Raw genomic sequence first — 24,721 nt, 5'->3', positions numbered from 1 at the left:
GTGGGGATCGTGTGGATCCAGAAGAAAGGGACTCATGGCTTACCAGATCTATAATTTTTGGTTGAGAAGAAGACATTTTAAGGGTGAATTAAGGTGAATCGTAGTTGAAAACCTAGAAAACGAAGAGAGAGAAAGAGGAAAAAACCCAGAATTTTTGAGGAGAAAGAGGAGGCGAAGAGGAGAGAGAGTAAGAGAGTGACAAATTTAAAAAGGTAGGGTTTGGGGAGGTGGGGTTTCTGGAAAAAAATTCCAGAATTTAATTGACTCAACCATTTTTAATCTAAATTGAATGCAGATTCAATGAAGGTAGTTGAGTGATGAAGGAATTTAAAGGAGAATGGGTAAATTTGGTGGGAATAGTTAGGTTAATTAATTAAAACATAAAACTAAGGGTTCGTTTGGCATCGCTGTGGTTTTCTGTTTTTTTGGTTTTTTTGTATTTTAAAAGTATATTATATATGTCACATAATGAATCAAAAAATATTTAGACTTATTAAAATCATGATAATTTTGAAAACTGACAACAGAAAAGTGGAAACACCTTTTTCTTATTTCCTGTTTTTGGTTTTTAGTTTAAAAAAAAAACAGGAAACTGAAAACTAAAAATGATGCCAAACAAACCCTAAGCAAATGAAATTAGGAGTGTTAATAAGATAGATTAGGAAAAAAGTAAGGGCATATATGTCATTTTACAACCCAAAAGTTACCAAATAAGGGAAAACAAAAAATTTGTTGTAGGTAATTTGAACCACCCAAAATGAAAATTGTTGCAAGTAAAATGAACCGGAGGTAGTATATAATAATTAAAGAAAAAAGAAAAATCAGACTTCATCTCCGTTCTCTCTCATCATCGTACACACTCGAACTTACAAAGTACAAACCCTAATTAGCAAAAACTCACCCTTTCATTAAATCTCCCAAATTCCGATTCCAATTCCAATTCGAAACTTCTTTTCCCCCAAATCACTCTTCAAAACCCTACATTTTCGTTTTTCAATCGAAATTTCGAATCGAACTCAAAAAAAAAAGCAATCGGAATCCTATTCAAATTTGAGGTAATAGATCGAATGATGGGTAACACTAGCGAAAACACAGAATCACAAAAATTTCGATTGTATGGGAAGACGAAAATGCCAGAGCTTCAACGTGGAAATTCAGTCAAAACGACGACGAATAAGAAGCAGAAGAATATCGTTGATAATAATCAGAAGAAATCGACTCATTTGGTTGGTAACTACATTCGAACTCGCGCAGCTGTTGCGAGAGAAGCAGAAGCAGTAGCAGTAGTTGGTGTTGTTGAAGAGGAGAGAGAAAAAGTTGTTAAGGATCCTCCGAGAACTAGGTTAGCTGTGAAAAAGGGCAAATTTAAGGAACAAACAACAAACAACAACAAAAGGGTAATCAATAATACTAAGAATAATAGTGGAAAGAAGAAGAAGGTTGTTGATAAGGTTGTACCAGTGGTTGTGATATCGGAGAAGGAAAGTGAGTTAAACGAGAGAGAATCAGAAGTCAGAGAAGAAATGTTGGGAGATGATAGTGGTGGTTTAAGTGCTAATAATAAGGGAACTGGACATGATGATGATGGAAATAAATCCCCTTTTCCTGAAAGGGTAATCTTTTTTAAAACGAATTTCATTTGATTTTGTTAAATGAGTTGATTTTGAATAATGATTTTGTGGTTTTTTGATTGATATATGTTGATTTGAATTGAATTTGTGAATCGAGTCGATTTTATATGAATGATGGTGTGATTTTTTGATCGATGTTTTTGGTTTTGCTGTTGTTTTTGTAGGTTCAAGTGGGTGCTTTTCCTATTTATAAAGTAGAAAGGAAGAAAGGTGGGTTTGGTCAGGTGTTTGTTGGCCGTCTTGTTAACGGTGGGAATGAACGCGCCACCGGGTCTGGGGCTTTGGAGGTATGTATCATGTTAATGGTGTTTTGGAATATCTGTATTTTTTGGCATGTTTATTGTTATTCATGTTGATCAATTTTGGGTTTGTTTTGGATGCACAATGAATACTTTGGCAAAATGGAAAGTGCTTTCTTTTATAAACATTATCTGCTCAATTTGAGTTCTTTTTGTATTTAAGAATAAAAGTAATATCAAGGTTGATTTCAATTGTATGGGAATATCTTGACTTTTTGTATTATAACAATAAGCTACTGAATCACATGATTAATATTTAGCTTCAACTGGGTGGTTCTAGAACAATTGAATTAATATTAGCAAAAGCATCTACAGGCCCGTCCCTGAGGCCGGGCAGGAGGGGCCTAAATTGTTCATATATCCTGGTGAATTTAGGCCGCATATGAGTATTAATCCTAATATTATTAAAAAGTAAAATTATAACACAATATGAAACTAGGCATGCATATGAGTATGTGGCAACGGCAATATACAACCACCATATCCAACCATGTAATGTAATTAAACTAACATTATATCATAGAACGAATCGATGATTGAATGGGTGAATTTATCAAAATTTTCAGGTTTCAGGAAAATATCCAACACTTGCTCCTTGCAGCAAGAGGCCGAGTTGGTCTTGGTCTATTCCCAGAGAAATTATGTTTCACATCTTTTTATTTCTTCGTGCTTCACTTCTTCAGGAGATTGTGAGGTTCGTTTGCAAGGAGTGGAATGCTATAATCTCTGACCCGCACTTTATTAGAGCCCACCTTCTTCAGTCCATGTCATCTCCTGCTACTACTGGTTTCCTTATTCAAGACAATGACCTGGATGATGCTAAGCTAAAACAGGCCTATTATGTTCACCCATATGATCGTGTTGTCAGTATACTTAAGCTTCCATTTGAGGCCTTCATTTTGGCTTCTTGTAACGGACTACTCTTGCTTCAAAATGCCTTCATTCCAAAAGAATTGTCTGTAGTGAATCTTGTAACTAAAGCCAACATCAGTCTCCCTCCCCTGTCCCTCACCCTGCCAAAGGTATGCATTTATCGTAAACCTTCTGCTGTTCTAGCATTTGCACCTTCTTCTGGTCGATACAAAGTCTTTTGTCCTTGTTTCGTCCCCAAATATCCACGTTCACCATATCGTCAACGTGAAAAAAATGATGATCATCTTGCCAGATTTGAAGTTAAGGTTATGGTATGGACAGTAGCTGTTGATGAAACTTGGAGGGCTATTGACATTGACTGTCAAGGCATTACTATGAGTAACAAGGCAAAGCAGACACTACTGAGTCATCCGTTTTCTATTGCAGCGGGGTATGTCTATTGGTTTGATATATGTCACTCTCTTGGTTTTGCCTTGGATATAGATGCTGAAACCATGTATCAATTCGAAGCGCCAGAAGATAGCGTTATCAACAGCAAGGTGAAGACTTACTGTATACCAATGGACACCGGTGGTGCAGGTATAATATATTGGCAAAACCCTAGTAAGTTTTGGAAAGTCTGGGAAATGATAGGACCAAAAACTGGCCCTTGGGGTAGATGTATGAATTTCGATGCAGCTGGTATGTATTTGGCGCTTCAGAGACATTTCAATCCCTCAAAGTTTGGAGTCGCTATACCTCTTTATATGAGCTTGAAAACTGGGGAGTTTTGGTTTTTTGGCTTTGTGGAAACCAAGCATAGCATGTCCTTTGCGTTGGTTTGTTATAATTGGAAGACGGGAAGTGTTTGGTCACCTCCCCCTAGGTGGCGAAGATATTTTGACTTCCCACATCTTCACGTAAACAGCTTGCTATCACTGAAGAATCTCTAGTTGTACGTGGAACGGCGATCACTTTGAAGAAATGAAGTGCAAGTGTTGTGTAGTTCGATGGATACATGCATGTGGATATGGAGACTCAACAAATTTGACGTTGCTGTTTAAGTTAAATATTATTCACCCCCTTCCCCCCCCCCCCCCCCCCCCCCCCCTCCCCCCAAAAAAAAATTAAAAAATTGTTGTTCAGGTCGCTTGGACCTAATGTTTACAATTTGATGTAGACTTGATTGACATCATCATGTAAGTTATTTGTACTTCTCTTCCCCCATTTGTTGTTACTGATCACTTTGTACTCAACAATTTAATGTATGTGGGAATTGGAGATTAGATTGATGTCTTAATGTATTTTACTGCTTTTCTCATTTCAAGAAGGCCAAAATGGAGGCATTAGTAACTAGTAAGTAGAGCGACACAGAACAATTCCACACAGGTGTGCTGGTGTATAGTATGCACATGATTTAATTTCTTGGCCGGTGCTGGCTAGAATGAGTTCTTATATGTCTTCTGCCGCCCTCTATCAGTCCTGGACGATCCAATGTGTTCCAAGGAATGAATCAGTAGGTGGTTCCATTGTCCAGTTGCTGTGAAACTCACTTGGATGAAACACTCTCTTCTTCACTGTCCACAGACTTTACACCTGATTCAGATCATCGCTGCTAAGTATAAGTTCTCCTTCAGATCAGATAGTATGCTCCCAGTAGCTTATTCTTTATCAGCAGCCTGCTGCTTGCAACAGATGGGCAAAACACTAAATTGAGTCTTTCATTCGGAATGAAATTGAAGTGGATTATCTGGAGGTATTAGGGAATATAACAAGCTTTGCTGATTGAGCTACAAGCGGGTTCGCTGAAGGGAATACTTTCTGTCTTTTTATTGGACTTTGGTCAGAAAGGCAACTGGTGAACCAACTGCTCCAGGTGAATAAATATATCTAAGTGTGTTACTTTCATTGTAGTGTTTCTGCATGTTGATTGATTGGATTTGGTGATTCTTTTCTACAGATTAAAAGATGTGCGGAGATGGCTCTTAGATTGCGATATTTCAAGAAACAAGTTTTGACTCCACCAAGTCTTTCTCTTGGAATATTGAAATCAAAGTGGATTATCTGGAGGTATTTTGGGAAACCTTCTTTCTTCTTATTCATTTTTATGGCTCTACTCTTCTCTTGAATACTTGTAGCATTTGTGTTTGAAGGGAATATTACAAGCTTTGCTAATTGAGCTACTAGCGGGTTTGATTTTGTTCTTAGTTGAAACTTGCGCGAGCTAGAAGCTGTTCATTGTGATTTCTGAGATGAATTTAAGCAATGATAAGTTATAGTGCACTTATAAGGAGCTTTCTAAGTATAAACTACAGGAGGTAAGTTAATCATGATTCTATTAGCTCGTTCTTATATAAGGTTTTTTATATTTATTTTTTCTTATAAAATAGATTAAGTACCAAAATATGAGTGTAGTGGTTAAAGTGGCAGGATCATGTGTGTTACTGTGATGATCAAATTGAAGCCAAACAACATAACGTCTATTAATCCTGTAGTCTGTAGATCTAAAAGGAAGTAGTTCAAGGGGTTAGACTTTAGTATAAGAGACTTGATTATCTGATAAATGAAACTAGTATTATCATCATCATCTTATTATCCTTTGCAGCAAACTTCTGGAAAATGTTAATTATTTAATTTGCAGGATCAGGATACATAGTCTGGATCATTATTCTTGTGTTATTTTTATTGGTTAAGTCAATTTGTGTGTTTCTTTTATCCTTCAGGCTGGAGATTTCTTACATTCAGCTCAAAGTAGCGCGGCTTCTAGCAAAATGAAGAGTCGTTGGACACACCTTTATTTTTGGAACAAGGTAAATTAATTTGTATCACTATTCATATGTTAATTATATTGGTTAGGTCAAATATCGAAACTTATGTGTTTTTATATGTCCGTCAGGTTGGAGAATTCTTCTATCCAGCTCAAAGAAGTGCGCCTTTTTAGTATGGAGAACTGGAACAACAAAATGCAGAGAATACTTAATTTGGTCATATGCGTTGTACTTTTCATGTCTTCTATCCTTTTTTATACCTTTTCATAAATTTCAATTAATATGTGTTTAGGACAAGTCGATTGATCCATCAAAGTCTGTGTAGCTGGGGGTTCTTTGCAGGCTTGGTACCCATAGAGAAATCTATGGCATTTGAAAGGATCTTGCTTCATGCAACTAGGGATAATGTTTTTATAAGGCAGACTAGAGTAGAGAATCCTGTGATGGATTGTTTTAGACTAACATTTGTTTTATTCATGTTCTATTGTTGATGCTTTTGGACTTACTTCTGTCTTCTTTCAGATTTTATCTAACTCAGTTCTTTGTTACTACTGACATTTCTTACAGTTCAGGAAGAAAGTAAAAGGTAAGAAGAAAATGCCGATGAAGTAGTGGAAGGTGCAGTGGGAAGTCTCTGTCTCAGCTCCGATGTACCCTCTTTACTCTTTTCAGTCAAGAAAGGTAACTTCTTGGAAGATATTTTTTGTGTTATTTATGTATTTAGTTGCATCACATTAAAAATTAGAATATGATGAATAATATATCTCATTGAAAATGAATCAAACAACTTAGCCGCCCCCTCTCTCTCCCTCCTTTCTCTGTTCTTTATTCTCTCCTAGGGTTCCAATTTCATAGCCTTTTTAAGGCAGAAATAGTCTATTTCCGCCGCTTTTCTTCTATCTTTTTTTTTTTTTTTTTTTTTTTGGTGTGTGTGTGTTTTTAATGTGTTTTGGTCCCAATAATTTGATTGGGTTGGTCCCTATTATTAGGGTTCCTCCTATATTCAAGGTCTTGTTGTTTCATCTATGGAAGAGTTTTTCTTTTCTTTTTAGGGTTTTAATAATTGGGAAATGCTCTGGATTCATTTAGAATTGGGGTTTTTCATCAACTTTTCGCTCAGAAGAATTTGTGCTCATTTTGCGAAGGAATTTTTGAAAGCTGTAAAGACATCAATTGAATACCTGCATCGATGCAAAGACATCGAAAATTACTGCCTACGTCAAGACTGAAGCAGTGGGGTATGAGTTGTGCTTTAGAAGGCTTATTAGTAATTGTTTTGACCGTAAGAGTTGTGTATTTTCTCTAATTCTATTGTTTGTAGATTTGTGTTATTATTGTAGAGATGCCGTATGGCTTATTATTAATGATAATGTTTCTTCCTCGTCAAAAAAAAAAAAAAAAAAAAAAGAATCAAATAAGAAACTACATAATGGAAAAACACAAATGTTCACTTGTTTAAATGATTGAAAGAGTATTATTAATCAATTTCACTTTGACTAGCAACAATTATTTATACAAAGAAAAATACTATAACAATTAGTATCTCGTTGAATTCACCTCATTATATAGAGATATTTAAGTATAAGGAAATTGTCCCTCGGAAAATTTGAAAAGTGAAGACATCTTTACCTTTATCTTTACTACTATAAAAGCCAATAGGGGGCGTTTCTCAATGTGCTGCCTCTCTATTCTAGAGAGAGAAGTTCCTTCTAGGGTTTCTCTCTTGGAAGGGGTTTTGTGCTTCTGATTCGAAGCTTCTTGCCTTTAGGGTGGGCTCTTTTCTCTCTTCCTCTTCTCTCCACTTCCTAATCCATTTCTTGGTTCTGCCTTTTCATCAATTGTCGCCCTTTACTTCTCCCGCCCACCTTCCCTGTCCTTTTCTCTCACTGCTGCTGGTTTTATCGGGGGGGCTCGCCGGCCGAGGTCGGGTTATAGCCCTTCCTTGTGCGCCAGTGAGTCACCCACCCTAGGCCTCATCAACGTCGGTTTATTGTCGGCCGGAAGAAGCGCGATCTGAATCCATCCGTTTCGTGCGAGTCAAGGTCTAGACTTGGTTGATTGGTTTTAAGGTTGCCGGTTTTTGCAACGGGTTAGGTTTGTGCCGTTATCCTTAAGTCTGATCTGGTGCTTGTTTGGATTTCGCTGGCTTCTGACCGAGTTTTACAACTCGTGTTTTTGGGGATGTTCGTCCTTTTAATTTTATGCTTCTTTCAATGTTTAATCTTTGTTTGGTGAATAAGACCCAGTTGATGATCTCTGAGTTGTTCATAAATAATTTTCATTTTGGGTCAGTTATGGAGCCACCCACCATTGCTTCCTCTGTTGTTCGAGCGCTTCCTGCGGCAAATGTTTTAAGACGGGTCGTCCATGAGTGGACCTACGGGGCTGGCTTTATAGAGCAGTTTCCGACTAAGGACCCAAGGGCTTCGACTGTGGGTTTCCGCCTGATCTCAGTTTTGGTTCATTTGGTGGGTTTGGTATTCATGGTTGTTGTGTTGGGGAAGATGAGTTTGACTCAAGAAGATCTAATCTGTAGTGCAGTTGCTTACTCCATAATATCTACAGCGCCGTTGGTGAAGGAATTATTGAAAGATGCAATGACATCGAAGAATTCACATGGTTTCAAGATTGGAACCACCTTAATGGAGATGAGCGTGAATAGAAACAAGTTTAGGTGTTGTGGGTGTAGTTTCTGCTTCAGTTATGTTCAAATGATGATGTAGATGCCGAGATGGCTATTGTGTGAATGAAATCATCTATCCCTATCAAAAAAAAAAAAAAAAAAAAAAAAGCCAATAGGGGGTTTAAATTGTTGATGTCTACAGTGTTGTTCCTTTTTTGCCCTTGCTGCTTCTACCTTATTACACCGTTGCCTTTCCCCTTCTTTTCCTTTGTTTCTCTCTCCTCTTTGCATGCTCCTACCTCCCCTCTCTCCGTTTCTCTCTCATCTTCTACTGCTACCTATCTCTCCTCCCTTCATTTCTCACTCCTTTTCCGGCTACCTATATCCCCCACTGAATTTACTTCTCAATTTTCTGTCAAGAGCAAATCACGGTTTTTCGATGCGGCGAGTGCTAGCTTTTGATGCTTGGTAATGTTTCCTGCTTCTCTTTTTTCTGTTGTTGTGGGTTCAATTGCGGTTATTCTTTTTCTTGTGGCTTATTTGCATTTTGTTAATGTTCTCCATTTTTTTTTCCGGTAACGGTGGTGGCAGTGGTCAGAACTGTTTATGCGGTGGTTGGAGCCTCATGCGTGAACCCTAAACCCTAACCAAGATGGGTCTAAAAAGGTTTTGTCTTTATGCCCTTCTCTTGTGATTTTCCTGGTTTTTGCTCATTTCTCTCTTTTTTTTTTTTGCATCTTGATAGTGTTTTTCTTCAGGGTCATTGTTTTGTTGTTTTTACAGGTCATCTTTCATTTACAATTGTTTTTCTTTTTTTTGTTGCTTTGGTTGCTATTTGGATGTTTGAGGTGCGCTGGGCTTGGGTCTTCTTCTTCATTGTTGTTTAGGGTTTTGGATGTTTGAGTTTGGGCGTAGATTGTTCTGGGTGGATGTTTGGGGTTTTACTGAGTTGCTTTCTGAAAGTTATGAAGATATGGAGAGGGAGGGAGTTAGGTAAAATTGTTATTTTGCTAAAGATAAGATAATTCAAGGATTGGCGGCATAAAACATTCTATTATCAGAAGCAGAGTTATACTGAAGACGCCATGTACCATCCAGTTTTTCTAAATCAATTGGCTCACCAGCATCATATCCCTCTGCACTCACCTGAATATAAACTGACATCGTATAACCATTTACTCACCACACTATTCATCTTATTTAATTCTATGAAATATGCTTGACAAACTAATCAATTACTTCAATTTTAACCATGCAAAATACAATATTGAAAGACATCAATGTTTGACTAAGTCCAAGTAAAAGTATATACATACTAAGGCCTCTTCAATCAAAGATTGTTGGCCTGGCGGTGTTTTGAGCCCCCTTTCAGTTTCTTGTATAACTCTCAACAAATCATGCTTCTTATTCTCAACCTCAAATGACTAGCATACCCGGAAAAAGAAATTAAGAGATGTGGTGAAGAGCATGAGCTAGCAATAGTTATAGCTTATAAGTGCTGATATGCAATTTCCATTGTGATTGAGAAATCTGACAATGTAGATAGTTGCTTTATTTGCATATTCCTTTGGTAGTTGCTTTTAAAACTGCCTTATCTGCAATAAGGGAACACAAACAGAAGAAACGTTTTTGAGTTGGACAAACGAGAATAATTAGCTAGAAAGACTGGTATGTAATGCTGTGAGCAGAAACGTATTGCATCAAATATACTTGTCAAGAAGTTATATAGAAGTTTAAAAAGCATTTTGTCTCCTTTGATTTCCTTAAAAAGCTCTTGAGCCTTTCTCCTTAAGGATTTATTGAAATAACTTCGAGCTACTGTTCTAAGCATCATTGTAGATAATCTAACTACATATAATTAATAATACCTTTTGAAATTATGAAGCTTGGATGTTTTCACTTGACTATAAATTCTTCAAAGCAGGCTAAATGGCATATGACAATATAGATCCAAATAACATGATCTATGAGGTTATTTGTCTTACTCGTATATATTTTTCTTCTTTTCTTCGTTTGGTGGTATCCATATACAACTTTATCGCATCATGGCATTGTCAAAATGGATATTATGGAAACCCATCATAAAAATTATAACCCTTAAGGATGGAAAGCAATTGCCTGGTATCAAAACTTGATAATTATAAACCATATATATCATAAACATTATTCTATATTTATCATAATGATAATGGAAACAACACAAACATCATAAACCATGTTTTGAGTGCAGTGAATCTGTTCCCTTAATTACAGATCATATAATGTATATGCATGCATGGTTTGATGGATATTGTTAACTTAGTAGCGTTCAGAGATGTTAAAGCAGTCTCACTATTTCTAAAATCTACATTGGGATTAGGGGTAAAGTTTATACCATGATATCTGGGACTCCATTACCATGATATGCTAAATTGGGATTTCTATAAAAGTTTATGTCACTTTTGTTATCCGTGGAAAGCAATGCCCGTAAAGCATGACATACTGATCTAATCTTATCTCTAAGAAGTATTTTCATTATCCTAATTTGTTGAAATAATGCAAGGAATCAATATTTAGGGGAAGGGCACATTAGTCATAGTCTATTAGTAGTAACTTGGGGAATAAGCTAGAGGTTTGTTAGGGGTATTTTCTATAAATAGACCTCATTAGGAGGAATAATCATCATGTTGAATATAGTTAAGAAGTCTGTTGTTGACTTGTTGGAGAGCACCTTCCTCTCGAAAGAAGGCATTGTATTGTTGAACAATCAGTTTGATAATACAACTTATCCTCTTAGCTATCCTTTTCTATCTAATTAGCTTGCTTGCTTACTGATTTGAGAGCTAATTCCTTGCAAATGGTATCAGAGCAGTTCTGTCCTGGTAGATTCAGCCTCTGAAATTCTGTTTTCAGCCATTAAAAAAAAAAAAAAAAGAGAGAGAATGGAAGTCGCCGGAGCTCCGATTTGGTCACAATCACTTGAGCAATTCTCCGAAAGGATGGAGGAATCCACGAAGAGAATTGTTGATACCCTTCAAAGAAATCTGGTGAAGATATTTGAAGAAGCATTTTCTCGAATTAGAGTGGAGCTAAGTCTGATTCGAGAAGGGCTTGAGGAGGAAGAAAGTGAACTCAGTGATGAGAAGCAGTCAACCACCACTGACCTTCCAAGCGGTGATGTAGAAATCATGATGGAGGAGACAGCCGATTTGGAGATGAGCAACTGTGAACAATACTTTTGCTCTGCTGCCGACGGCCTATTTGGTGGTTGTTGCAGTGGTGCGGTTGTGGTGATGACAGTTGGAGGACCGGAGAGATCGGAAGTTCGGTTTAAGGATGCCAAGACAAGTAGATCTGGACATTCTCTGAGTGAATTCGTGTTTGGTAGCAGTGGTGGTGGTGATTTTTTGGGTGGCCCTGAAAAATTAATGGTGAAATGGGTTGCGGAGTTGAGGGTTTTGCAAGGGAACTATAATATGGGGGAAGGCTTGGCGATTTCGGGGATGGGTTTACAGGTGGAGGTCCAAGGGAAATTGTCGGCGAGCTGGGTGGTGGATATTTTGGGCGAACGGGTGGTTTTCACAGTGAGGGAGTGGAGCGGGTGGTGGCCTGAACAGGGAAGGTGTCTTCATGAGGGGCGGGTGTGGAGCAAGCGGCTCTAGTGGTCCGGGCTGTTGGTTCGCAAGAGAAGACGGTGGAACGATCAATTCGTCTCCCTCGATGATTGGAGGACGGGATGGTGATTTTTCTAGTGGTTTTACCGGTGGTGGGATAATGTTCGGAGGTGGACTGGGCTTTTTTACCGGCGGTGAAACTGATGGTGGGAAGTTGCAATGGAGGTGGTTTCACGGTGGTTTCTAGAAGTACCCAGAAAGATAAGTTAATGGGAGATGCCTTGATGATTCATGTGCTAGCTTGGAGAGGAAGACAAAAATGGAATATGCTAGTAAGGGTATTTTGGTAATACCACTTATAGCAAACACAAAGGATTTAAATCAGCTTTGGTCACCTGCTACAAACGTGATGAAAGGCCAGCACACTAACCCAAGTACAAAAGATGGGCTTACTGACTTAAGGCCCAACTTTCCTTCTCCAACACTTATTACCCAATTAGTCAACTACCATTCTCTAGCCTTTCAACTCATCCCTTCACTTCTTATACGGCCCAACTCTTTAACCCATAAAAGCCAGCTTTGTATTTCATCAATTTCTGGAGAGAATTGCAGCCCACTCTCAGTCACTGTTGCCGAGGTCGGGAATCCAGTTCCGATTATAAACCACCTTGAGGACAAGGTGAAAGTTTGAGCGGCGGGTAATGCAAGGAATCAATATTTAGGGGAAGGGCACATTAGTCATAGTCTATTAGTAGTAACTTGGGGAATAAGCTAGAGGTTTGTTAGGGGTATTTTCTATAAATAGACCTCATTAGGAGGAATAATCATCATGTTGAATATAGTTAAGAAGTCTGTTGTTGACTTGTTGGAGAGCACCTTCCTCTCGAAAGAAGGCATTGTATTGTTGAACAATCAGTTTGATAATACAACTTATCCCTCTTAGCTATCCTTTTCTATCTAATTAGCTTGCTTGCTTACTGATTTGAGAGCTAATTCCTAGCAACTTTGTTCATCTCAAGGCCCATATCTAACCACTAGGACACATTTATCTTTGTTTGTTGAATTACTTTGTTACAAGTGTATCAAGTGTGAAATGCTGTGTTACAAGTGTATCATAATTATTTTGAGGAGATGCTAGGTTACGAGTGTATCGTAATTATTTTGTGTTAATGCTATCAGCAAATTGGTAATTGAATTGTCTTTAATGACATCTCTTGGTAGTTCATCTTCACTAAAAATATAATTCATTATTATATATAAAAGTTTGGGGATCACAAATTGATGGTAGTTCATCTTCAATAAAAGTAAAATTTGAGTAATTGTTTACCCCTAATTCCTTTATCACCATGTTATTTGAATATGACGTTGATAATCATTTGTCATCAGGTTGTGTGAAGGTGAAGTGTTGCTGAATTGCATACTAGCCAAGTAAGCAATAATCTACTCTGCCAGCGATTCATGATTGTACCTGGTGATGTGACAATATGTATGTGTGCTAATGCTAATTTCTTATGTTACTAAAATCAGAAAGGATAACCGATATTCAGAGAAAGATGCAACTGTGGTGGTCCGTCAGTTGCTGAAAGTTGCTGCTCATTGCCACTTACATGGTCTGGTAGCACCGTGATATGAAGCCCGAGGTAGATTTTCTTTTGAAAATATGGACCTTACATTTCAATTGCAGTAGATGAATTATGATGGAAGTTTATGTTTTATTCCAATGTGCTGCTTGTTTGTAGAACTTTTTTTTTCAAAGCGCCTGAAGAGATTTCATCTTGAAAAGTTGAAAGGCCACAGACTTTGGATTATCAGATTTCATAAAACCTGGTGAGTAGAAAGGGGAATGTCAATATGCACTTGCTGCTTGTGGGTAGACATTTCTCTTGTCCAACCTGACTTATATTTGATTTATCGCAAACGTTTGACAATGTGGCACAAACATTTTGCTTCCTATAGAGAAAATATTCAAAGATTTTGTTGGCAGTGCCTACTATGTTGCCCCAGAAGTACTGAAAAGAAAGTCAGGCCTAGAGTCTGATGTCTGGAGTATTAGTGTCATCACCTAAATGGCTAAATGTTGCTCTGTGGAAGACGTCCATTTTGGGGCGAAACTGAAGATGGTATATTCAAGTAGGTACGCGAAAATGTATTTTTACATGCTTTCACTAGCAAGTACACCTTATAAATTTAATGAATAGCAAGCTTTATAATAGCAGTTAAAGAAGATGTGTGTAATGTTGTGCTTTCACATTTTGGACTTTTGGAGTTAGCAACGGCATATCGCATTATAATGTGATTGTTACTAGGAATATAATACCGAATGCGGATGAGTCGGTTGGAAAAATTATATATGAACAACTTTTAACATGCTCAGCCACATTAGTATCTGCACGCATGAAATATCGATTTATAATTTTTGGTTTATATTCTGATAAATCTTGAGTCAAGATGAGATTGATTAAATTAAGCTTAATTGATGGCTTTGTAGGAAGTAAAATATAGGAGACTATATATTAGATATTTAGTATATACAAGACTTTTAGTAAACAGGTTGATGCAATTTGCAGTTTGGTTTATCGTAAAACAAACATGAATCATTTCCTGAAGCATTGCAGTTCACGGAGACGGATACGCTTGCTATTATCGGCCCCCAATCTATGAATTTGATATATATATGACCTATGCCTATCTTTATAATGCTTTGCGTCGAACTTATACCATTACTTCATCAGATGGGTTAATCTTTTTCATAATATTGATTTGACAAATTCATATTATCATAATCTCACGGAGGAGGAGCTTTCTCGTGTTCATGATTGCAATATTGACCATCTTGGTGAGTTTACATAGGTTACCATTAAGATTACCCTTTTCGTATGATGGTCTAAAGGTTTCAACTCTGGAAACAATTCCTTGTGGAATGAATGAATATTTGAGATGAATGAATATTTAGTGATTAGATTTTTGGAATTCTTCTGATTTTTAGGTATATACTCTATATTTTAATTCTTCTATATGTAGTCTCTATTTGAATAGATGGTGTATTTAGCTGTATATATGTATATGGCATACCCTTTACATATGGCTGTGACATCTGTGACTATTAAATGTATCTGTGTTGAAAATGCATTTGATTCTGAATTCTAAGCTGTATTCTGGTAAATTAGGTTGCTTGACTGCTTGTAGTCTGTCAAACAAGCCAAAGGAAACAGTAGTTTAATATGATGCTTCTGATGTTGATGATGAACTTATATATATCACTTCCTTTGGCTTGTTAGACATCAGAAGCATCGTCAAGTGATCAATCTATAATCTGAGACAGTTTCACATTCACTCATCAGGCTCAGAATTAGCCGTTCAGCTAAAATTTCACACATTAGCCTTCCGAGAAAAGTACATCAAGCTGATTAAATATTTTTATCTCACGAACAACTTCTGCAATATACTCCAAATTTCCAAGTTTCGAATAGCTCGGTGTTAAGTAGTCGTTTTCTTAACCTATAATCTCTAGCTTTTGGAAATTTTGTCTTGCATTATAAAATTTAATTGATTAACATATATGCATGATTTTTTCTGGCAATCATGCTTTTGGTTCAGGGATTTCTTCTGAATAGAACACTATTCATGTAAATTAGCTCAAAAATCATTTTGTTACAATTTTGGTTGTTTGAGCACTTAACTACAACTTTGGATGGCTCATTGTTCATTCTGTTTGATGCAGAGTCCCCCATCCTTGGAAGAGTAGGAAAACTTGAGAGCATATCACGGAACAGCCTCTGGTTTGTCAACAGGGCTGCTGGTTGGATTAAATCTTGACACATCAAGCCCTGATACTTTCTGATCTCCTCCTGCACCCATTCCGTTCAATGTGCTTTTTGGGCTCCCACAAACTCCATTCTGTACTCTTGGAAACCAAGCATCTAATAAAATTGATACAACCAAACAGCTGAAACCTGCAGGCATTGCTGAAAATGTTGTTGCCGATAACTCTGATATATTGACTCCTATTGATCATGTTGGGAAATCTGAAGGAAAAACTCTTGCTGATATATTGCTTGCCTCACCGTCAAAGTCTGATGTGGAAATTTCAAAACCTACTGAGGCTTATGAGTTAGTCCCTTAGGAAAGGATACATGTCTTATCTGTCTTGAAGGTACTAGATTTTCTATTATAAAGTAATGCGTTGTATAAACCCTCGAATGTTGACAAATTGTGAGCATGATTTTCAATTGTCATGCCTTCTAGAGTGGATGGAAAGAAGTGATGCCTTTCTAGTCTGTGATAAGGTCTGAATCTAGCACAAGTCATAATAATATTTGTATAAGCTATTATTATGCTGTGATCATAATTTAGGAATGAGTCTATTCTGATGGGTCTGTTCTGATGTTATTTGTATAAGCTATAATTATGCTGTGATCAAAATTCCGGATGAATTATAGGTTCATTCGATTATTCAATCAAAGATTAATGATAAGGATTCAATGTCTTTTGAAAAATATCATAGTGAAATGAGTAACTAGAAAGATTTTCGTGTCAAAGTGTTAGAATCCAACTCCTTTTGATGTATTAGATTCCATTTAAGTGCTTTCCTAGAGTTTAGGTTATGTTTTCTTTGCTTGAGGTCCCATTATTGTGTTACTGTCAGATCAGTGTTCACTAGGGATTCTCTTTGTATGTCATTTAAAGCTCTTTAGAGGGCGAATGATTAATGAAATCTTAAAGCCTTCTACCAAGTGTTGCCTTGCTTTTATGCTTGTTTGTTGTTAGACCTTTATAGATATTGTGTCTTACTTGCATATTAGCTCCCCTCCAACCCAACTTGATGCGCTAAGGACTCGTGGTTCGGACCCGCTTGTGCCCGCTTTGAAGTATCGGCCGTCACAAGCCCCGACCACCCGCACTCCGTCGCCCAGATAGACGTGAGTGCTCCTGAGATTCTATTGCCCGCTTGTGTTGCTTTGTGCTCACAAGCCCCTCTTCCGCTCAAGGCTAGCGTTCTTGCCGCCAAAAGGCTAGAGCGCGCCGCACGTTTTGGGGTCCAAACTCCCGGACCGTGACACAAAGACATATTAGCATCTTTATGCTACTTGTTATGCTACCTACATGCTATATCTTATTATCCTGCTTGCAAATTCATATTATGACACAATTATAATTAGCCTTACACAATCACTATCTCCTTCATATTATATGCTTATGTATTCAGGATCATCTTTAATTCTCTCATAATCATCCTAACGGAGCGATTACTAAAAAATCATATTACATTTAAGCATAACGACGTTGAAACGCGGTGCGCATCGCGTGGCGTGCAACTAGTTTCTCAAAAATTCTTCTGCCTTTTTCTTATTCCCTATACTTAACTAAGCTAAGATGAGCTTGTTAGCACTGCTGTATGTTGTCTATGCTTTTATCTCATTTGTTGCTTGTTTTCTTAAGCTTGATGGTTTGGTTTTTCACTTTTGTTGTATTTTGGACTGATCATTTGTCTAAGTTGTTCTATATCTTTAATAGAAGATATAAGATATGAATGGTGGATGTGATAGAATATAGGAAATTTGGTCCTGAAAATTGGATTCATTTAATGAAAGCTTTTGATCATATTGTAAAAAGAAATAAACATTAAGAATTGCAGTTTATCTTGTTTTGATTGTTTTCTGTTAGTGTAGCTGATATCTAATTGGTTAGCCAACTAAAACTGCCTGAATTAGAAACTGTGAATTTGTATTGCAATGGCTTGTAGCAATCGCAAGTACTCCCTTTGTTCCCAAAAGTTGTTCCTGTTTGAAATCTTGTGACCAAATCTAAACGGGAACAACAAGGAGTAGAGGGAGTATATAATACTAGTCAAAATTAGCTTAGGTTCAATTGAATAGCAGTGTTCTGTTAAACTTACTCTGGAATTTTAGTACTAGTCTAGATTATTGTCCCTATGTTTGGTTGTTGAATGTCACTTGGAACACCAGACCATAAGTTTTGGTGCTCGGAATGGGTATTGGAATTTTGGATTCTGAAATTTGATTCCCTAAGGCAGTTCAAAAATGTACTACTATACAATGTACCACAAGCCAATATGCTCGTGATTGTGATTTCCGGGGTGTGGGGATAACGAATAAACGAATTATACATTTATTGAATTAGACAGCATGATCCTCCCCCTTTAAAAGGTTACTTTATGTTAGGTTTGGTTATATGTGGTGGTGCTTGTGATCTCGAGTACTGACATACCAAGTATATCTTTTTTTTTTTACTTGTATCATCAATTTGATGGTGATATTTGATCTTGAGAGTTGCACCTAGATGTATACATCCCCTATATATGTTGCATAAGTTTTTATTGTATCGACAATGTGATAGTTAATCATGTTCCATGATCAAGTATACTTCTACATGTTTAATGTTTAAATACTGAATTTTAACTTCGCAGAAATCTATTGCTTCTCCTGCACGTGGCATTCTTGCCATTGATGAATCGAATGCAACTTGTGGGAAGAGACTGGCATCAATTGGCTTAGATAACACTGAGAACAATCGTCAGATGTATAGGCAGCTCTTACTGACAACTCCTGGTCTTGGCGAACACATTTCTAGTGTCATTCTGTTTGAGGAAACACTCTACCAGTCTACAACGGATGGCAAGAAATTGTCGACTGCTTACTTGATGAGAATGTCGTGCCTGTCATCAAGGTCGACAAGGTATGACAGTTTGAACGTCTTCCACATTCGATTGTTACTTGTAAATACTGATCAATGACCTCATTTTATGTCCTCACTCTTTGCATTGCAGATGTTGGTTCCTCTGCCAGGCTCAAACAATGAATCTTGGTGCCAAGGGTTAGATGGCCTGGCTTCAAGGTCTGCTGAGTATTATAATCAGGGTGCTCGATTTGCAAAATGGTAAGCCATCTCAGATCCACTAGACCTATGCCTCCATGAGATTAATGGTTGGCGATATTTAATCTTCATTTACATGTCCTGAAACGTCTTTCTGATTAAGAATATGATATTTCTCTTATTATGCAACTTTTCTGTGTTCTGCAAATGACTTATGCTTGTTTGGATGCGATAATGTAGGCGTATTCCATGTGAACCTTTTGCTTTGGCAGTTAAGGAAGCTGCTTGGGGAATCGCTCGTTATGATGCTATCTCTCAGGTTCATACTAAGCTTTCTTTGCTTTATGTTCCATTCTCCATGCTTCAGTTTGAGGTGGAAGTGGTGGTCTGGTGGGTGGTGAATTGGTGATGGTCTGATGGTATATGGTAGATGTCTTTGTTCAACCTTTTGGATCTATTATTCTATATCTGGCGTATCAACTAGCTTCAAGACTAAACAACCTACATACAAACTTTTCAACCTGTACTGAAGAATGGATCAGTTGCTTTCAGGCTGCCACTATGCTTCCTGAATTCTGCTTAAATTGAAATTAACCATCATGGACTCAATTATTATGCAAAATTGACATGGACACCATTGGAAAGGGGTTTAGGTGCCAAAGTATACAGTTAAGATGATACAGCTTAAGAAATAGTAGTTTGGCAAGTTTAGAGATGTAGAGAAATCACCAATTCTTCTTCCCACCACGCTTCCCAACTCTCCTCACCCTTAACACCAATTCCACCTCTATAAAGAAGCCAATCTGTCCAATCACTGAAGTCTTCCACAGTCCTAGACATAACAAATGGAAACATGAATTAGTATAATTAAATTAAGCAAAGTTGTTGATGTCCACAAAAGCTAGATAGCTTTTAAGTCACAAACCCCCCAACTTACTTTTGCCACTCGAAACCGGATGGATTGAACAGGTAGGGAGCAAATAGCCAAGAGAGGGCCATAAACCAACTGCTGATAGAAAGCAGAATGTAGCCTATCGCACCACCATCATTATAGCCATAAGCAAGAAAAAACAATCAACAAAAGCACAACTTCAAGCCTGCAATGAGAAAGCCATACAGCTCAAAGACTGTTCAAGACACTATACGAGCAACATGACAAGGAGAAAAGGATATACCCTTTGACAAAATGACTCCGAGAATAAAGCCTGTAGCTTTCGCTCAACTTTATATGCCGGACAACAAAACCCCTCCCAGTTGCTTGATACTGTTTTTTCTAACAATAATGTTTTTCTATAAATGCCATCTTAAGAGTGAAGAAATTTCTAGATCAATAACCTCATCTCAAGCTTTAAAAAAACAATTCATGTCATAATGACAAATGATATAAATAAAGTTGCCTAAGTAAATACAAAACCATCAAAAGTATTATTTAAAATTAATATAAAAACACTATAATATAAAATCCAGCCAGTCACACACAGCATGATATATCTGCCAGGTAAATGTGGTATTGACACTAGTAGAATTGTCAACCTACCAGATAAAGAAAGATGTACACTGTCAGCACCGTCAACTGCAGAAAAATGAAAGGAAAAAGATAACTCAGTAACAGCAGGTTGCTGCACAACTTGACAGTAGAAGTTCAATGAGGAAAGGGCAAAAGGTCATCTGACATGGAACATTAGAATGACAGTTGGAGATTCATGAAAAGTGAGTACTAAGCCAAAATAAGTAAAGAGGCCAATAGAAACCACATAAGATGCATACATACCATAGAGCTGCAATTTACATGTCATAAACTAAAATTAAATTTATAAAGTACATATCATAAAGTTGTAAGGTACAAGTTTGAAATTTTGAACCTTGATTATGAAACAAATTATACACACACACACACACAAAAGGGCAGCCCGGTGCACATTGGCATCCCCGCGAGGTGAGGGTCCGGGGAAGGGTCCCACCACACACACACACATAACTATAAAATTAAAATATATATCTTAAAAGTATACCAAACAATTATAAGGTAGTTCTGTAAATGTGTCAAAATAATAATAATAATAATAATAATAAATAAATAAATAAATAAATAAAATTATAAATTACAAATTTTGGTACAATTCAGGAGTTCATTTCTTATATCTATAATGTACACGTCCTAAAAGTACAAGGTATATGATAATATACAAATTTGAATTTTAAACCTTGATTAATGAACAAATCACACACACAAATGATGAGTTTGAAATTTTGAAGGTACAGGTCTTAAGAGTATATAAAAATTAATTAAGTTACATGTTTTGAAATTCAAACCCTAGTTATTTAACAAAACACATGGACCAAAAGTATGCTATTAGTAAGAGACCCTTAAAAATAACATAAACCTAACCTAATAGACTAGTATAACTAGTGATTCATAAAGTACAACTCCTGATAAGGGTTTGAAATCTTTGAATGTATCTAATCTTGTTAGAAAACCTACCTGAGAATATATCTTCACTGATATTTATAACACGAGAAGCCTTGCTTATACCATCACGTGTTATATTATCGAAAACATCTGGGTGTCCATAATGGCATAATGCAAGATATTTGGCACCAGCTCATCAGTACTAAATAGAAGTGTAAAACCATAAACAAATTCCCTTCTAAAAACAGCTTACTTCAGCGGATTAGACATGAAGGAAGCCAAAGAAGAAACACTGCATAACAATGGCAAAAATGGTCGAATGAAAATCAGTATAATTTTAAGGAAAATTTTCAAAAAACAACCCAAAAATGTGTTGAATTTCTAACTAACCACCCAAAAAATAATTTATTTTAAAATACCACCCATTAAATTAATTTTTTGCTCAGATTCCCACCCAATTTGAAAATCCGGTGGTTTTTTAGCTTGTGGGGCCCACATAACGGCTATTAACGGCTAGTGTATGCTTTTATTTATTTTCTTCCCCGATTTTTCCTATACAAGTGTATTCCTTATTCAATTTTTGCTCCTAAACAAAATTTTTTCCCCAAATTACACAAAATTAAGATTGCTTCTAATTGCATTTGCATCTGCAGCAACGACATCACTTGAATTCGCACAAGGTAATCTCAATTATCTGGAAAAATTAGGGTTCTTGCAAAATGTTAATTGGGGGAATTTGTGGGATTCATTAATTAGGGTTCCACATAATTGCAAATATACCATCAACAACCAACAACCTTCAACATTAAACACAAACAACAAAATTGCTTACCTCTTTCGACGCCATTGCACTGAGCTATTGTCAGGTTCCTCACCTGAGCTCCTGGTCCCCGGTAAACAGCAAAAGATGGCGACTTTTTTGCAATTAAACAACCCCACTTCAAGCAATTACTCTAGATTAATTCCTGTTGCAAGTACAATTAGGGTTTTAATGTCGAATTTAGGGTTCTGAATTGAACAATGCACAGCAATTTATGAAGAAAGGGGGAATTCGCTGAAAAAAGGAGTGAAATTTGATTGTAGAATAGGGTTAGTTGGGAGAATTGAATGAGAAAGAGAGTGAAAGACAGTGAAGTCGAGAGAAAAGGGAAAAAAAAAAAGAGGGAAATAACTAAACTGGGCCCCTTAAGCTAAAAAAACCACCGGATTTTCAAATTGGGTGGGAATCTGAGCAAAAAAATTAATTTAATGGGTGGTATTTTAAAATAAATTTTTTTTTGGGTGGTTAGTTAGAAATTCAACACATTTTTGGGTGGTTTTTGAAAATTTTCCTAATTTTAAACAAGAAAAACTATGGAGTTTGGTGCGTGGGAATTGCAGACCAAGAGGACAGTGGTGGACCTAGAAATTTGACAATGGGGGACAATTTCGATAATTCAACTAACATCAACCTATTTAAAAAAACGGGTACACAATCAAGTAATTTGGGTTTGGTTGGGAAATAGGAATAAGGGAGTAGTCGAGTGGTATGGTTAAAATAAAACACCCCCAAAAAAAAAGGAGTGATGTTACAAGGGGGATTCGAATGCCATATTATCTTGTGATGTTTAATTTCTTAGCAAATATTTTAGTCTTGCTATTTTGTGATGTTAATCATAAAATAGCAAGACTAAAATGGGTTCTTAGTCACATCACTCAATTCCAGCTGAAGGGACCCTTCATTTGAAGACATGCAACAATGGATACACATTGATGAGAAGTGGTTTTTTATAAACCCAGAAAACAAGGACATTCTATCTTCTTCCAACAGAAGACAATCCATACAGAGCACAACAGTCCAGAAGGTTTAAGGTGAAGGCTATGTTTATGGGCATGATAGGGAAACCATTGTATGATGCAAATAAACAACTTTTACATGATGGGAAGTATGGTCTATTCCCTTTTATGAAGTATGAGGAAGCAAAGAAAAAGAGTAAAAACAGAGACAAAGCCAGGGGACCATAGAGGCTAAGGCAATCCAGAGTATAAACAAGGAGGAAATAAGGGACATGCTAGTTAATCATGTGTTGCCCACAATACATGCACAATGGCCCCCACAGCTGCCCAAGGACATAACTATTCAATGGGACAATGCTAGGCCTCACCAAATACCACAAGATCCAGAATTTCAAGTAGCATGTCAAGCATATGATTCAACATACAGTTTGTTTTTCAACCAGCTCAATCACCAGATATGAATGTTTAGACTAAGGACTCTTCAATGTCATTCAATCACTGCAGTATCAGTCATTCCCTCAGAATTTAGATGATCTTATCAAAGAAGTTGAAATAGCATTCAAAGGATTTGATCCAGAGTTGAACAAATACAGTTGGATTACACTACAGTCATGCATGATTGAGGTATTAACAAGAAAAGGAGGAAACAACTACACACCATCACACATGAAAAAAGAAGTCTATACAGGCAAGGTATTCTACCAGATTTGCTAGAGGTAGACAAGGAACTAATTGCAGAAGTTGTTAACTATCTTAATTCAATCACAATCCCAAGTACTGGTGCAAATGAATTCCAAATGGAAGTTGATGCAGATTGAAGAATACATGGAAGCAAACTCATACCAGCTAAGGCAAAGACTGCCACACATAACCAGTACAATCTTAACATGTTTTTTTGTTGTTTTTGTTGGTATTGGTTAGGTGTATTTTGGTACATAATTAAGTTACACATTCTTAGACAGTCTTGTATGCTACTTAAGTTTGGTTTTGTAAAAAACACAACCTTTTGTTATTAATGCAAACATAACCTTTTTTTCTCACTAATCATCCATCAGAAAGGGTTACAGTTATCTTTCAAGGCATCAATGAGTTATGGTACCTCAATAGAAACCTCAAACAGAGGTAACTAGAGCAGCCATGACACTCAAATAGCTATCAGATGAGTCCCTTCATCATTTTGGATGGGTTTCAATACGATGCAAGTTGTGTGGAGGGGACTCAATGCATCACACAAAGGGGACTCGTCAACAAAATCATACCAGCATTCCACCAACGCACCAGCACAACTAATCAAGTCAACCAATAGACCAATTCATATCCAAACAACAATTCATACCCAAACAACCAACAATTCATACCCAAACAACAAATCCAAACATAACAGGGGACTCATCAATTCATACCCAAACAACCAACACTAGCAGAAATAGCATAACAAAAAACAAGGGTCTCATCAATAGCATAATTAACCACAAATTGGAACAAAAGAAGAAGATTAGGGTATTAGAAATTACGCTGCCCAATTAGTATGGGGGAAAGGACTACTGGGGGTAGTAGATTTGGAGGTAAGCCACCAGTACGTCATCTGGATCCTGTCCCCTTGGTAAGCCGGATCTCAGGCGCTTAGTACCAGCGCTAGGGCCAGACGTACTCCCACCCATCATGGGATGGGAACGGTGGCTGAAGGACTTCCCCAGCAGTCAGCTCCTGGAACAAAGAAGACCAAGTTTCAGAATTGGCGTCTAGTGGTGGTGAAGCAGCTGGAACAGCCACCACAGCAGATCCACCCTCTTTGGTGGAAACAACCTCCCGATCTAGGCCGATGGCGGAACAGGCCTTTTAGACCCAGAACACTTTGTCGGCTTCTCATCCTCGTCGCTTGAGATGTATTCAGCAAGCTTCGCCCCTACAATCTTTCTACGAGCAATTACAGAA

General features: G+C 37.2%; 2 protein-coding genes across 6 annotated transcripts; both read left to right on the top strand.

The window, feature by feature from the left end:
• The first annotated feature begins 589 nt into the window (after window positions 1-589).
• LOC110712770 lies at window positions 590-6,041 on the top strand. 5 transcript variants are annotated; one of them, XM_021891221.1, is made up of 7 exons: window positions 590-1,613; window positions 1,796-1,918; window positions 2,614-4,658; window positions 4,743-4,852; window positions 4,936-5,100; window positions 5,506-5,592; window positions 5,679-6,041. In XM_021891221.1, the coding sequence occupies exons 1-3, from the start codon at window positions 1,068-1,070 to the stop codon at window positions 3,733-3,735; spliced, it is 1,791 nt and encodes a 596-aa protein (XP_021746913.1). In that variant the 5' UTR covers window positions 590-1,067; the 3' UTR covers window positions 3,736-4,658; window positions 4,743-4,852; window positions 4,936-5,100; window positions 5,506-5,592; window positions 5,679-6,041. The 5 variants fall into 5 exon arrangements, with proteins under 5 accessions (XP_021746913.1, XP_021746911.1, XP_021746909.1 ...); XM_021891219.1 differs by having other exon boundaries at window positions 591-1,613; window positions 2,497-4,658; window positions 4,991-5,100; XM_021891217.1 differs by having other exon boundaries at window positions 591-1,613; window positions 2,497-4,658.
• Window positions 6,042-17,139: 11,098 nt separating this feature from the next.
• On the top strand, window positions 17,140-19,183 carry LOC110712767 (fructose-bisphosphate aldolase 3, chloroplastic-like). Its single transcript, XM_021891215.1, has 5 exons — window positions 17,140-17,217; window positions 18,194-18,502; window positions 18,554-18,663; window positions 18,841-18,990; window positions 19,153-19,183. Exons 1-5 carry the CDS (start codon window positions 17,140-17,142, stop codon window positions 19,181-19,183), a joined length of 678 nt encoding a protein of 225 aa, XP_021746907.1.
• Window positions 19,184-24,721: the final 5,538 nt, after the last annotated feature.

Source organism: Chenopodium quinoa, unplaced genomic scaffold, assembly GCF_001683475.1.
Source record: "Chenopodium quinoa cultivar QQ74 unplaced genomic scaffold, ASM168347v1, whole genome shotgun sequence".
Classification (NCBI taxonomy): domain Eukaryota; kingdom Viridiplantae; phylum Streptophyta; class Magnoliopsida; order Caryophyllales; family Amaranthaceae; genus Chenopodium; species Chenopodium quinoa.
The sequence above is the reverse complement of the archived record's forward strand: the minus strand, read 5'-3'. Positions and strand labels throughout refer to the sequence as shown.